This window comes from Polistes canadensis, unplaced genomic scaffold (genome assembly GCF_001313835.1).
Source record: "Polistes canadensis isolate GaletaPanama2010 unplaced genomic scaffold, ASM131383v1 scaffold_49, whole genome shotgun sequence".
NCBI classification, from domain to species: domain Eukaryota; kingdom Metazoa; phylum Arthropoda; class Insecta; order Hymenoptera; family Vespidae; genus Polistes; species Polistes canadensis.
This window is the reverse complement of record NW_014569596.1, coordinates 841,589-857,779: the sequence shown is the minus strand read 5'-3', so window position 1 is coordinate 857,779 and position 16,191 is coordinate 841,589. Positions and strand designations below refer to the sequence as shown.

At 33.2% G+C, this 16,191-nt stretch overlaps 1 protein-coding gene across 1 annotated transcript in view; it reads left to right on the top strand.

The window, feature by feature from the left end:
• The window catches only part of LOC106785380, a 45,309-nt gene extending 29,381 nt beyond the window's left edge, over positions 1-15,928 (top strand). Inside the window, exon 3 of the mRNA XM_014745785.1 lies at positions 11,616-15,928. Within this exon, the coding sequence (XP_014601271.1) occupies positions 11,616-11,719 (104 nt within the window). The 3' untranslated portion in view covers positions 11,720-15,928. The remainder of the gene's footprint in view (positions 1-11,615) is intronic.
• Positions 15,929-16,191: the final 263 nt, after the last annotated feature.

Below are 16,191 nucleotides of genomic sequence, written 5' to 3'. Positions count from 1 at the left end.
AGTAACGGAAAGGAAAAGCAACGTATGCTACGAAATCACCCTAGTCCTCTTTCCGAGCTTCCCACATTTCTGTACTTAGGGATTCAATGCCGGAAACGAGTCGGAACCGCTCCGATTTACGTTAAAGTTTGAGCTAGCATCAAGAAGCTTTGCCAAACGACTAGGACAAACGAATTCATGCGATTGTTAAAGTTAATCACACGACGACTAGGAGGATTCAAAGCTTAAATTGTTAATTTTCCCTTTGCTACCTTTTCTTTTATCTTCTCAAAACGAGTTGAGCATTTCTCATTTCACGTAACCATCCGCCAAATTAACCTTTGTCTATTTTCGGACTTTGTCATTCTCTTACGATTACTCCTTTCTCTAAGGCTACTTTTAAACATTTTATCAAACGATTCGAACATCTCAAATTAACGATTGTCAAGATTACAAAATTCGTTCAAATTTAAAGCCATATAAAGGATAGGGAAGAAATGAAAAATAACGAAAAGAAATTGAAGAAAACGTTCGTATTTTGCGAAAATTTGATTTAAGAAAATGAATCAATGCTCGATAACAACGCGATCGGCTCGCGTTTGATTTGCATTAATTAAAGGTAAAAGTTTCTATTTCAATTTCAAATATCACGGATCGTCCTTTAGCTCATAGCAATGTAGAAAAGGAAAATTGTGCTCTCGGCTGAACGTAAAACGATAATACCACTTGGCTTGCCTTACCGATGATCCGTATTTCCATAATTCACTCCGCAACTTAATTTCCGCCGTCTTAACGTTCGCTGAGGGCAGACATCAACCCGTCTCCTCCTTCTCCTCCTCCTCTTCCTTCTCCTTCTCCTCATACCCCTTTTCCTCCTTCTCTGTCCCTTTCTTCTTCCATTCTTCCTTGTCGTACGATATTGAATACTTAATGTCCGCTTGATAAAATTGTTATTGAGCCTTCACGTGTTTAGTTAGTTTGTTCATTACTTAGATGTATGTACTTAAGCATATTTAATTAACGAGTTAGTCGTTGATCCCACAACTCTAAAACAATATAATAAACCAGTGCACAATGCAAGTTCATTTCTGAATTCAAGAAAATAACTTGGAAACTTTGTACGTTAAAATGTGTACGTTTTGAATGAGTTTCGTAAAAATATTACTTAAACACACAGATTGTACAAAAATTGAAAATAAATTTAAAAATAATTAAATGATAATGAGACCAAATTATGATATGATAATAATAAAAATGATAAGTATGAAAGCAATCATTGTAATGTTGGTCATAATAGAAGAGGTAAAATAACGTAAAATAGAACGTGGGAATCTGTAGTCGCATAATTTTAGGAAAAGAACTATGAAAATGGTATTTTGAATCGATCTACCTATGAAACAAAATGATGAAATATTTTATTAACGATAATAAGCATTCTCCAAATAGCATAAAGAAAACGAAGTCGACGTTTTGGCGCGCTATTTGAATTCAAACACGGATTTATATCCTCTCACCGACAAACGTTCTTTTGTATGCGATCGCATTATTAACATTCACGCGTACAACTCTTTCTCTCTTTCTATGTATTGCACATTTCATATATATATATATATACAACACGACACAGACATATTTTATCAGAAACGAGAACAATCCGCAATAGTTGCAAATAGATGCTCGTCGTTCATTATAACCACTCTTCTCTCTTCTATTCTCTCTCCTTCTCTATCTTTTTCTCTCTTTCTCTCGATAGCCGAATTCTACCGACAGTAACGAGCGAATTTTAGTGGGAAACACTCGAAAACATATTGCTCATTCTTCAACCTTCTCTGTCTCTATTTTTTTTATTTTCCCCATTTTTTTCTCTCTCTATCTCTCAGTATTTTGAAAAAGTGCCAAAATCAACGCTTTTAAAAAAAAAAGCCTCGATTTATCATTCCGATAGAATTAACACGGAGACCTTTTGAATGATCGAGAATCAATCGTGCTCACACTTTTACGATAACAGATTGGATATGCTGGATGATCAAATAAAATTTGTCTACATCTATTGTGTACTTATAGTGTCGTTGATTAATCATTGTATTTTAAATTCTATTAAAAAAGAACAATTAAAATATTATCAAAAATTGATCAAGAAAGAATTGAACTTTCGTTTATTGTCAAAAATGATCTAGATAATATCGATAAATAGTTTATCGATGACATAATCTATTAATATTGAAATTCCAATAAGAATTGAATCATTAGCATTAACTTATTTACAATTGACATAATGAAAGATCTCAAACATATATTTTACCATGAAGTAAAATTTTCGAAAGAAGAAAATAACATTCGGTGCATTTACGAAGGAATAAAAAAAGAAATAATCGAATAGAAAAGTGCAATTGATTGTCCCTTCTTCTTCTTCTTCTTCTTCTTCACCTTTTGCTATTTGCTGTATTCTTTCTCCGGTTCGATTTTATTCACCTCGCGTCGTTCTCTTTTTGAAAGTCTATATATAAACATAATATATATCTCAGAACGTCAGCAAATTGCCAAACCATTATTGAATCTCATTTAGAGGAGAATCAGAATCGAGGAGACCTCCAGCTGGGTCATTAGCATAGGATATTACTTCGATACCACGAAGTAGAGTAGACTAGATAGATAGAAAGAGAAAGGGAGAGAGAGAGAGAGAGAGAGAGAGAGAGAGAGAGAGAGAGAGAGAGAGAAAGAGAGGGAAAGTGGGAGAGAGAATAGAACTCGAGTGGAACTTAAAGCTCACTCGAAGCAGTGGCCATTGTTCGAATGAGAAGTGATATTCGCATTACTGTACACCGAAACTAGCGGTTTCAAACTGTTTATTCCATCTTCGAAGAGAAACTGATTGCTTTTCCGATATTGATTTCAGATATTTCATTAATCACAAATAAACGTCCCACGCGTATAAATGTGACAATAAAGATGAAAGAATTCGGGAAAGGGGAGAGACAGAAGAAAATAAGATAAATACTCGTACGTTTTAATTTTCTTATTAAACGAATCGTATGCTATAATTTGATACGAACGTATTTTAACCTGGTACAGAGATATAAAAACGACTAAAGATAAAAATTAAAAAGATATAGTTGTTTAATCGCATGTGAACGAGATGATCAAAGAACTACAGATTTTTTAACTTTTTTTTTTGATACAGTACCACCATGGACAGGATAAAATGTCTTCTTTATTTTTCGTTAATTTTCACTCGCGCACACGGATAGCTAGTTAATCGTTTCTCACACAATTTTCCCGTCGACTGAAAAATTCATATCTTTTCCTTTCCTTTTCTCTCCCTCTCCTACTCTTTTTATTTTTACGTATGCATTTGATAAAAGAAATACGAATTATAATGTAGGAAATTATCGTTTCGATGTTTCGGAGATATAAGTCGATTTTCATGGGAGGGAATGGGATAAAAAAAAGGATTGTTGACTTATTGGGAAAAATCCAGGTAGACAAGAGAGCACCTAGTAGAGAAAGGGTCGACACGACGTGCGCGAGGTTACGGACAATGTTGTTGCACGTTCGGCCAATATTTGCGAAAAGTGTGTTGATGTACATACATACGAATGCTTCCAGCTGCGGTGTATACGCTATTTCCATGTAAATACGAAACGACGCGTTTGCACGCCGCGTTATAATATTTAATTCGTTATTACAAAGTTTACATTACGGTCCGAACTGAAGGTAGGTAGATAGGATAGGGTTGGATAGAGAGAGAAAGGGGAGCTGGAAGAGAGGGAGAGAAAGGGAGCAAAAAACGCGAACATGATCAATCGAATATGCTGAGTGTCACGCACGAGAGCGTGACGTGTCGAAGAAACTTGCGTGTACTTTACTGATTGAAAAGAGCTGCTTCATGTGACGTAAATTTATCTCGGACTGTCCATCGATTTCGAAACGTTAATCGAATCACGCTTCTTGTTATCAACGACCCAAAGATAGCGAGGTGGGGGAGGGGGAAAAAAAAGCTGCGAACGAGTATATATACTCGAATCAAATCGAATCGAATCGAATTACGTTCGATAATTCTTCAAGCGTTCGTTCGATCATTTCCAAGAACGATCTTATAAAAATCAAAGTTTAACTCTAACGAGTCGTAGATTTTTCCTCTCGAAAAAATAATCTTTATCCGATAACTACTCGTTAAAACTCTACCTTCCAAGGGAAACTTCAAATTGCACCTAAACGAAGTACACCACTATGACAACGACGGTAAGCCAGATTGAAGGTAAATCAAGCCAAATCATTCGGAAACTACTATCCCTCTTACTCATCCATCCTTTCGTTTTATATATCGAGTAACGACAAGTCTCTATAACATACCTAAAATTTGAAAATTTGCAATCGATATATTTTAATAATTATGAAACAACTTTTTTTATTCACCAAGGGGCAGAATCACGTTCCTATTACGCAAATGAGTTCTAAACGAGCTTCTACAAATGTCAAGCTGTTTCCTCGTTATATGACAAGAAAGAAAAAAGATGATAGAGAGAGAGAGAGAGAGAGAAGGAAAGAAAAATAAAATACATACCGGGGATCAAAGTTAGGTAAAAAAATTTATCATGAAATTTTAATAACTCGATACTCGTTTTAACTTTAATGTGTAATATCCAACTTGCCAACCATTTAACTTTATCTACCATAACGAAAAATCGAACAAAAAAATGAAGCAAATTTCTTTCGAAATTTGAATTAAGAACAATTCTTTTCCAACATCCCCATCTTTTTTACTATATCAGTAAATACTGCACCGCGTCCGTACGAAAAGATTATTAATTACTGAAACGTTATTCGCAAAGGGATTTATTGTTTTAAAGAATACTCTTCGAAAAATATCGTTCTTTCCTTTCTTCTCTCCTTTTCTCTCTCGAAAGACCTCGATCGGAAAATCGAAATAAGATAGATCGATGAATGAACACAATAGAGAATCACGCTACATTAAGCTTCATTCCGATTCTTCGGGTTCGTCGGACATTATATGAAATAACAAATATTTTATTTAAATATCAAAATTGATGATAAAAGTTTTAACAAGTGAAAAAAAAAAGTAATTCTATCCTTGTAAAAAATCATTAAACGCGTTTCATAACTCAATGAATAGGAATAAATTGTATTATCTATCTCGAAATATTTTAATATTAATACGAAATATAAAATAAAATATCTCCCATACATATATATATATATATATATATATATATACCTATTACCGGTCGAAATTATTTTACCATTTTACAAAATAATAAAAAGTTGATTTAATTAAATACTTACCACATGAAATTTTCTCTTATTATCAGTATTTGTACATAGCATCAATTGTTTGTTCAAAAAATTGTCTATTATTAAATATGTAAGTTTTTGTTCCATTTTGTCATGAGTCGTTTCTAACGAAACCCATTTAATTTCGTAATTTGATTACTAAAATAAAATAAACGATCGACAAGTTATTTTCTATTATTTATCCTGAAAATCAGGAAATTTTTCTACGCGAAAAAATTATTTTGACCGATAGTATATTAAAAAACAAGTTTATAAAAATAAGTTGGAAAAAGGGTGTAACATTTTTTTCGTTTGTGGCCCCATTTTCAAAAAAAAATGTGTCTGAAAATATCTATATACATATTACAACATTGTTAAGCTTTACGAACATTCCTCTATATATCTCTCTCTCTCTCTCATTCTAGTACGGAAATGTATATTGAGATTATAAAGAAACCTCAAATGGTTATTTCCGAAAGTAGATACGCGTGAAAAAGAAACGCAAATGGATATAGTAAAAAGTTCTCCTATTTTTCGCACCTTTCCGATCCACTTTAATAACCGAAAGTACGTATTCTCCGTATCATGAGTAAAAGAAACTTTTCTCGAATAATACTATGACATGAAGAAGTCTGTACAACGATCGCGTTATGACGAGAAATTTCACTTTAACTTTCGTATTTTTAACAAAAATAATATATTATGCGCGTACCTTAACACAATTTCATTAAAATAAATCAATATATTGGTTATCAATCTTGCAAATAATATACTTTAAAAACTTATTTTATATTTTTCTTATTATTTTTATTATTAAAATAACTTTATTCAACCGTTAAATTCTTTTATACAAAAATATTATCTTCTCTTTTGTTTCTACACGTTCGCATGAACGGTAATTTGTAATATTTACAACGGCAAGAGACTAAATATATCATCTATAGATAAATACGAACAACACAACAAAATCATATTGGAAAATATTCGATAATGAACAATTACTGACAATTAACAATCACTAATTTTACTTATTATTCAGTTCTTTGATTGATTAAATTAATAATGACTTTTACGATTTATCCATTTCAATAAATCACATTACAGTTTTAATCAATTGCTGCCACGCAATAATGCTCATAGTTTGAAATGTAAGAAGATAGAGAGAAAGAGAGGAATTATATAAAATACATAAAAAAAAACGTAGAAAATTCGTTAAAATGACAAAGGTATCTATACACATGCAATTAGTACTTTTTGTAATTAAATATCAATTAGGAAATAAAGATGCATTTAAAAATTCTATTGTACAAAAATAGAATAATAACAAAAACAAGAGACAATTATAACACATCGTTGTCGAAAGACACCTTATCCGAGAGTCCATTAACTAGGTTTCATTACGCTCGGCTGAATTTGCATTCGCTTCGCTCAGCAAACAAATAACAAACGATTTCACGCTCGACGTACGCACGTAAGCCACCGTTGCTCTTTGACATTTGTTAATTTTGATTATTTCTATAAAAGTATTTAAATTTTTAATTAGATACACCAATGATAAAGTGAATGAATGAATGAATACGAAGAGGAGAGACAGAAATACAATATATAGAAAAATGAAAGAATAACGAACGAGAGAACCAGCGAGTAAGAGAAAATGAAAGAACAAGAAAGAAAAAAAAAAAGGAAGAATGAGTTCGTGCTTTCAACGCTTACAACGAGCTTTCAAAAAGTAACTTTCTACTGGATGTTCAGATCACTCGTCGAGCTATCTCTCTCTCTCTCTCTCTCTCCCTCTTCTCTTTCTTTCTATCTTTATTTTTCATTGCGATCCAGGCAGGATTTTTCCTACGAACGACACAAGCATAGTCCTTTGACCCGCTTCGATTTTCAACAATGTGATCAAAGCTAGGAGTTTTTTGGCGAATAGAACCAACCAGATGAAGCTTACCTTCCTGTCGAAACGCGTGACTGAACTTGCCTATAGAAGAAGAGAATGGCTGAGAGGGTATATGGGTGAAAAAGGGGTTGCGCCAGAGTTGTATCAGGATTTCGGAGGATGAGAGAACGAACGAAAATGGGAAAGAGAGTGAATTCTTCCACTTGCTACCAACGATCGTACAAGTTGTTAGACTGCGACGGAGTTGTTGGTTTCACGCATCGTCGTCCACTCGTCAATTTTCACCCTACCTCCCTCCCACCCTCACTCTCTCTCTCTCTCTTTTTTTTGGAAAAAATCTTTTGTTACGCAATACAAACCAACTGTGATTAACGCATAGTCATTCTTTCCAGTATTTCTCGCTTACAAAAGCTACGGAATTTGATTCGACTTTCATTCGAACCGAACGAGATTAGTATCGTTTTGTGTAACACGATACAGAGACACGAGATCTACTCTGGAAAATTTTACAAAGATTAAACGAACAAACAATATCTTTGTTTTCTTATAATTTAGAGTTACATGTACATACGTACGACTTATCGGTAATATTGTATTTTTTATCTATCTATATGAATTCGAAGAAAAATCGCGTTTAATTTCTATCAATAAAAATCAATCGTTAACTTATGATCCATTTATACAAATTTATTTTTTAGTTAATATTAAATACGCTAATAATATTTTCTCTCGTTTATTATATTATTATCTATATCTCAATTTCATTTCTATATAAGAAATTCGATCGAAGTTTTGACGATTTGGAGAAAACTTGCAAGTAGAAAAGCTGATCATCGTGTCATTTGCGGGCGATCGGATAATAGACACACGCGTGTGAGAACGTGCTAATTCCAGACTCGAAAGCACTCGTCGAAGATTAGAGGAAAGCTTTTCGTTTACTCGCTCGGATCAAAAGCGAAACGTTGCGAATTTTGTGGTGTTGGACCTCCACTGAAACTCCTGTGTACCACTTACTCTATCTCTATCTCTCTCTCTCTCTCTCTCTCTATCTATCTATCTCTATCTTTCTCCCTCTGTCTCTCTATCTATCTATTTATCTCTACCTCTGTCTATCTCTCTCCAACGTACACCTTGTCGATCTTCCGGTTCTAGTTCTCTTAGAGTATGTAACCACTGCTGCAGTTACCACGTAATTTTGGTAGCGGCCAACCAGAACGCATTAGACCATCGTGCATACTTTCCTCTCTCTCTCTCTCTCTCACTCCTTCATCTATTTCTCCATCTCGTAACATACTCTTACAATTATATTCGAATTGACTCCGATGCAACCCTTGCGATCTCGCAGAGCAATTATTTCGACACGTGCAAGTCAAACTCGTAACAACGAGACACAAGTTCGCCGTACTTGGTTAACATTGCTGCCACTTAGTCGTTGTTAAATGTTCCGTTACAAAAGCCACACAATCACTTTGCTTGTCTTTTACCCCCATTTCTCCTTTCTCTATATTCTGACTAAATAAAATCTACGATTTAAATGATTAAAGCATCCGACATGGTCATTTATATATTTCTTTTCCTTTTTTTTACCTTAAAGAATCTCATCAACGTTTTTCTATGGTTATCGAATTCTTTCTAAAATAATCCTTGACAAACCCGATTAGTATCGCTTGAACGATCGCCAACTAACATTCATGGATAATTTTGTAAATTATTCGAGCAGAAAAAAAGCTTTTCAAAAAGATTATTATTATTCTCGAGCATATTACTCTCGTAATTATAAAACGTTACTAACTACTGTACAAGTTAGATATCTATAAATTATCGATATGAATTTAGCTCGTGAAAATTTTACATCTCTTTCTTTCTACATTGAATCGTTTCCTTTTGATAAAATCTACAATTTTATCCTCCTCCGTTTTTCGATTATTATTAATAACGATGAAATAATAATCCGAGCATGCAATCATGGAGTTTAGAAGTAATTAAAATAATACAAAATATTGTTAATTACAAATAAATGAAAATTAACTTGGAAAAGTGTCGATGAATTTTTATCCTATTTCTTTTTCTTCTAATTTTTTTTTTCCTTTTCTAAGTTTTTACACGTACCATGAATTTAATAAAAGCTCGCTTTAATTATATCCTGTTTCTCTCCTTTCTGTCTCGTCTCTATCCGCTTTGATAGTATGTAAGTGTTTTTCTCTAGTATAAACGAGCTTGACGTCTTCTGTAATTACCTTGGATGCAGTGCATGAATTTATTCTTCCTCGGTACCCGATGAATTCACTGAGGATTACGGAAAGATAAATATTCAGTTATGCATAACAGGCAGAACAGGATGAAGCCCACGGTACCACCAACGATTTCCACTCTGTCGAGATTATTTTTCGTGGAAAAACTTGTCATTCTTAACGGTTGTGCGCATTTCTCAAACAGGCGCGAATTTAATCGAACAACTTACATGATTTAACGAGTTATGACGAATTTCGAATAACATTTGAACAAAAAAATACAATTTTCAATCACGTTGAAAGAGTAAAATGTTTATTTTAACAAGAACAAGAAAATATTTCGACGCTTATACAATCAGTGTCGACAAAATATATATATGTCTATGCTTTCGTTTATTTTTTTATCGATCACGAAATGCGAGATTTTCCCCGTGAAAAATTTCGCTGACTTTCTGGCTTTCTCAATTCAAAAACTGCCACGTCAAGAATAGAAAGAAAGAGAAAAATAAAGGAATACAGATATCGAAAATCATTTATTTTACGTATCGGCTGGAAATGTAAAATAAAAGGAAAGAATGATCGGACGTTCGATGACCTATTGAAGTAGACCAGGTTACGATCCAATTAATCTGAGAACATTTAAATAACACACATATATCTATATTTTAGTATGTATATTCACATAGATCCAATATACACAACATACATGGGTTTCCGTGCTTGCATATCTCCAACCGAGTTCACATATTTATTCTCACGAATCGTTACCCGTTAAATGCGAGTTTTGCGCGTAATTCAACGTAGCATGTTATGTAAAATATATATATATACGAAATAAATACAGAGAGAGCGAGGAAGGTGATGTTTAATGATTTTAGTAGATGAGAGTGAAATTTTTGAACAAAATTACCGGCCGCACGATGTCACGTCATAGACCACCGGAAAGCTTGTCACGCCTCTCAATGTTCATCCGTACGGCATGTAAATCATATTGCGCGTGATGTGCAACTGCAAGTAAGGCACGATGAAAGAAAATCAATGCACCGGGGTGTCCTTGTAGATTTTATAATATATGTATGTCAAAAGAAGGAAGAGAGATTAGAAGAAGAAAGAATAATTATTAGATATCGAAAGAATTAAAACAATTAATATGTTTGTAGAAAATAAAGGGATTTATTTCTCGATAAGAGAGTTATTTTATCCTATTGAAGTAAAAAATAAATTGTTCATCTTTGAAAAAGAAAAATCAAAATACATAATAATTCACAATGTCCCAAAGACTTGTCGATAACCCTCGTTTGAAAAATTCAATCAACTTGTCGATAGCTCGTCCGGAAAATTCAATTGATTCCGAAGGAACGAATGTTTCATTTTGCATATCCAAAGTCTTTTCCAGAAATCGACATTTCTTTTCGGATGAAAAAGTTAATCGAAAAGGTGAAATATGTTTCGTTTATCGAATAAGAATATTCTTTAAGATCTTATACGCGAATAGGACTGTGAAATATATTCTTTGATTTTCGCGGGATTATATTGAAAACGTTATTATATACTACGGAATATTCCTTTTAGTAAAAAATTTCTAACAAAGCTTTGATTTCCTAGTCGCAATATATGTATTTATATCAAATCGGAATGAATGGAACAGTTATATCTGTAAAACGAACAACGCAATCGAATACATTCATCAAAGCAAGAATATACCGAAAGCCAGAAGATTATTACATTATTGCTACGATAGCTGTAATTTCTGTTCCCTTCGCCTACGGCAGCACAATAATTACAGATTGCAGTTTCCCGATTGATGAGAAATCGGTCGAAACGTATTAACGTGGCTCCGTGAGGTAATTAACGATTTTCTACGGCTTTTAAATCTACTCACATCGTCAAATTGTTGTTTCTGTCCTATGATCTTAACAATCAAAAAATTCCATTAAAAGTATTCATACTTTTTTTTATACAAATTATATGAAGAGAAATTGATAATAACTCTCTTAAGAGAGTTACGTGAATACGGATTAATATATTTAATTTATGTATATTCGAATCTATCTCAAATTTTGAATTATTTGTCTTTTTATTTTTTTTAATAAAATAAAAAAATTAACGATGTTAAATATTTTCGTCGATGCATATTTAATAATCGTATGAATGTTAAAATTGTACTTTTAATGTTAGCACTCGACGGTGATCTAAAGGATCGATATTTGTTTCAGGAGAGCATCCAGCAGCTATGCAACACGGTAACACAGCTGCGGGTTCACCAACGTCGAAGACCGTTCTCCTCTTGCTCGCATTTTTCTTAGGCAGACTAAGATAATGTGCGGGCGCATAAACTTAGACAAAAGTCGGACGAAGGCCTGAAGAAAATAAAACGGAATCATTGGACTCGATCTTTCGTTTCTTCTGCGAAACAAACGATTTTCAAAAATTTGTTAGGCGCGCGAATTACGAACGATCTACTATTCAATTCGCACCAAAAAATTCGCCCGAATTATGGAACACTACGAAGAGCTTTATGAAAAAATAGAACTGGAAAGAAGAGGCTTTTATCAATTTTGAGAGGACATAAAAATGATGCGAAGAATAAAACGATCGAGTCGACTCGATATCTATCGACGGATCAACAAACAGAGAAAAAGAAAAAGTAGTGAAGGTTGGCTAGAAAATATGAGACTACCAAGTGTGCCGGTTTATCTTTAATCGATTATCGTCAATCGAGGAGGTCAAAGTTTAAAGAGAAAAGGGAAAAAAAGGGAAGAGAAGAGAAGAGAAGAGAAGAGTTTATTCGATGAAATCGCGATGGGACTCTCCGTGGGACGTAGTTTCTCAACAATAAACGCAATTTATATTTGCGCGCGTTCCCTTCTCGTCCACTAAACGACGAACTCATAAATTATTTCTCCGCGAATCCGGATTTTAATTTCGTCGGCGATGAATTGCGTACGCGCTCGTTTGCGTATGTTGTGAGATATTATATATATACGCAATATTCTCATACGTGAAAAAATACAGGAATGTAAAAACACAGACACGCACACGCATATACACCAAATAGAAAGATACGTAGAAGCAAAGAGAAATACGTTGTGAGGACGTGGAGATCGATCAAAAGAAAACACACGTTATATTATAATGATGGCTAACGGGTCCTCCGTTATCGTAAGAGAGAACTCTACGCAAAACTATAAATCAGAAAAGTGCATAATATAGTATCGCATGCGCAAACTCATAAATCAGATTAAACCGTGCATGTAGTCCACCACGCGAGTAAGAAGGAAACGTTTGTTACGTAGGGATTATCGATTCCTTGCTCTACTTGAAAATCGGAACGTTTTTCTCCTTCTTCCATTGTTTTCTTTTCTTTTCTTTTCTTTTCATTTTCCTTTATTTTCTTCCCATCTTCATTTTTCTTACCTTCTCTATCTTCTTTCCATGCTTTAAGAAACGTTCTCTTTTCACACGGAGAATTCGGTAAGATCGAACGATGACGAGGACGATTACGTTTTCCTTCCAAATTTAGAGAAAAAGATATAGAGGAAGAAGAAGAAGAAGAATAAGAGGAAGAAAATATACGATCGCGCAAGTTTGTAAAAAAGATATCTTGAAAAATCTATTAGAAGACGAAATTCCTGGCTTGATAAAGTGAACTAACCTTTTTGTTCCTCTTTATTTGTGAAAAACACAACGTGTTCTATGTAAAGGCATCGACGTTGTGAATTCAGTTCGTCTCGAATGAACGAACGTTCGTGTTTCGAATGATCCAGGAAGGAAAAATAAAATATAAATAAAGTCGCATGAAAGAGAAGAAAATAGGAAAAAGGGTTAGGCGACGTAGATATATCGATGTAAGGGCATGATATTTTTATTACGGATGAAAATTCTAAATGTGCGAGAAAACTTTCGAAATTTTAATGCGACCGAACTGAATCGCGAATCGTTTCGAGGAAGAAAATTGGAACGCGACGGTTGTCAATAAATTTATAAGCATTTCGATATTGGAGAGTCGTACTCGTATATTTTCTGCGTGGTAAGTACGTATATTTATGTGTATATGTGTGTATATATATATATATATATATATACGTACATACATAAAACCCGATGGATTCCACCTGCATATTTTCTTCTTGCACAACCACAATTTGATCCTGATGTTGGGTTCACGAAAGAAATGGCGATATAAACTCTGACATGGAGCGGTTTAAAATGATTTTCTGTTGGCGTACATCTGCGCAGTTCCGTGCTGAAACGAATAACGAAAACGGAAAATAAATCTTTTCCGAAGATGTTTGTCGTTTGATATCTTCTGTTAGAAGAAACTAACTTACCGTAGTTACATCGGTTCGGAAGAAAAATCAATTGTATCTTTTTTTTGTGCGCACGTATCAATGTTGACCCAGTTATAAGGAACACATCTTACCCTTTTTCTCAAATACAGATATCAAATTTTTATTGATAATACAAAAAATAAATATACAATGATATCAAAGTTATCTTTACCGAAATCATATTATATCTTTTTTTTTCTATAAGTTAAAATATTTATTATACTCTCTCTCTTTGATATAAATGGAATATTCAGATACGATTAAAATAGTGATACATGGAATTGTGAAAATTGTAAAAGATTATAAATACCCGGAAAGAATCATTGAAAATTATCGGAGTGCTTTTCGCGCTATTCGAGAAGCATTTCTTCCAAGGGAAAAAGTTTTTTATCCATTATCGTTTTCTTTCAGAGAAGCGGAAAAAGTATTCGAACTTTCGATTAATTTTCTCCAAGAATATGATTAACGTTCTTTCGAACTGCTTTAAAGTACGCTAAGTAATAAATCTAGTTTCACTTGGGATATCTCGGCCATATCCTCGTAACGAAAATATGTGAGGAAAAATCATTTTCTCGCGTTTGATGGAAAACGATAAATATTTGAGTGTTTCACATTAAAATCCTATAACTTGTTTATTACAAACATAGGATACATTTTTTTTTTACACATAAAAAGAATGAAGCTTTCATTTGCCACTTATGAAATTAATTAGACAGTTCCATTTCGAAATATAACCAATACTGTCTATTGCATATCTTAAAAAACAAATATAATTACTTATAACTATCGAAAAAATGGATACGAATCTAGAGAACATCGTATACATCTACGTTACATATATATCACTTATTATCGTAACAAATCTCTTTATTCCATTCAACTTTATTCCAAATTTTAAAAAATTCAAGCATAAGGGATTCGAAATATTCCGAGCTTTATGAAATATCTCGAATGATTTCACGATAGCTATTCGTCGATTTATACTGAAACGATGATATTTCCTTTTAAACAAGACTGAATTTCGAAAGAAAGTGATCAAGAATTTTCAATCACAATTTCTCGAGAATTTCCTCTTTAATGAATATATCTTCGTGAACGATTCTGTTACCCTTACTGGACATGCGTATTAAATATCGAATAAAGAGAAAATATAAAATAAAAAAAAAAACAAAAAAAGGAAGAAAAGATCATATCGAAAAATACGACACGAATAAGATTTCGCTATTACTTATCGTTACGACTAATTAGTCTTTCGAGAAATTACGCGAATAAAATTATGTTTAAGAAACGAAAATCTTTCGCCGCTAGACGTACTTTTTACGATTTCGTATTTTAATAAAAGGAACACGATGGCCGAACAAACTCGTTAATTAAGTTTACGCTCGTAAAGCAAAAACTATCGTCTCCACGTCGGAACCAAAAACATAGAAATTTTAAACGATGACTGGCTAGAATATTTTTAACGAGTCATATTCTTGACTTAAACGTATGATACGAACAATTCGGAGAAAATCCAAGTTCAAGGTTCGAACGTTAAAAACTAACTAAAGGAACAAAACAAAAAAGAACAAAAAAGAAAGGGAGAAAGAGAGAGAAAATTAATTTTCTCGTCGGTGCTTTTACATTTTTTTGGAAATGGAAAACGTATATTCCCGTCCCGTTATCGGTTAACCATCGTTTTTGTGGATTGAACGATAAAAAGGAAACGGCACTTCTCTGTTGCTTGATCCTTGAAAATTTTAATCGTATGTTTCAACGCAAACCAGAACTGTATGTTACATTTGCTTGATCGAATGAAAGACTGCGTTTATCAGGGAGAATGAGAGGGAGAAAATGAAATGAAAAAAAATATCCGCGTCCTCTCCACACTGACCATAGAGAGAGAAAGAATATAAATGAATGTATGAAAGAGAGAAAGTGAACGAGTGAACGATTCGAGATAAACAAAAAATGTTAAGTGTAAACTGAGTGTGTCAAAAAGTATAGGCTAAGAATACAAAAAATAAAAAGAAAAAAAAAAAAGAAAGAAAGAAATAAAATAAACATAACGAACAAAGAAAACGACGACAAACGAAGATATCGACGTTGGAGTAGGTAGAATACAATTATCCCTTCAGCAAAATACTTTCTACTACGGTATAAGTGTTAAACGAAATTAACGAAGAAATATGAAAAAATATTAAAAAAAAAAAAAAAAATATATGAAAAAAAAAAACAGAAAAAAAGAACAGGTAAAACAGTAGGAAAGTAATATCGTAACCCAAAGAAAAAACAAACAAACTTATGTCTAGTCTAACTCTCGTATGATTTACACCATGAATAATAACCCAACTGTGTTCCTCCTACCACAACTTTAACATCTTCTTTTCACGCGATTCTCAACGTATTATTGTACAAAAATGTTTTACTCTTGTAAATAAATTATCCGTATGAAGATGTATAGAGCGGAAAGATTTTTTTA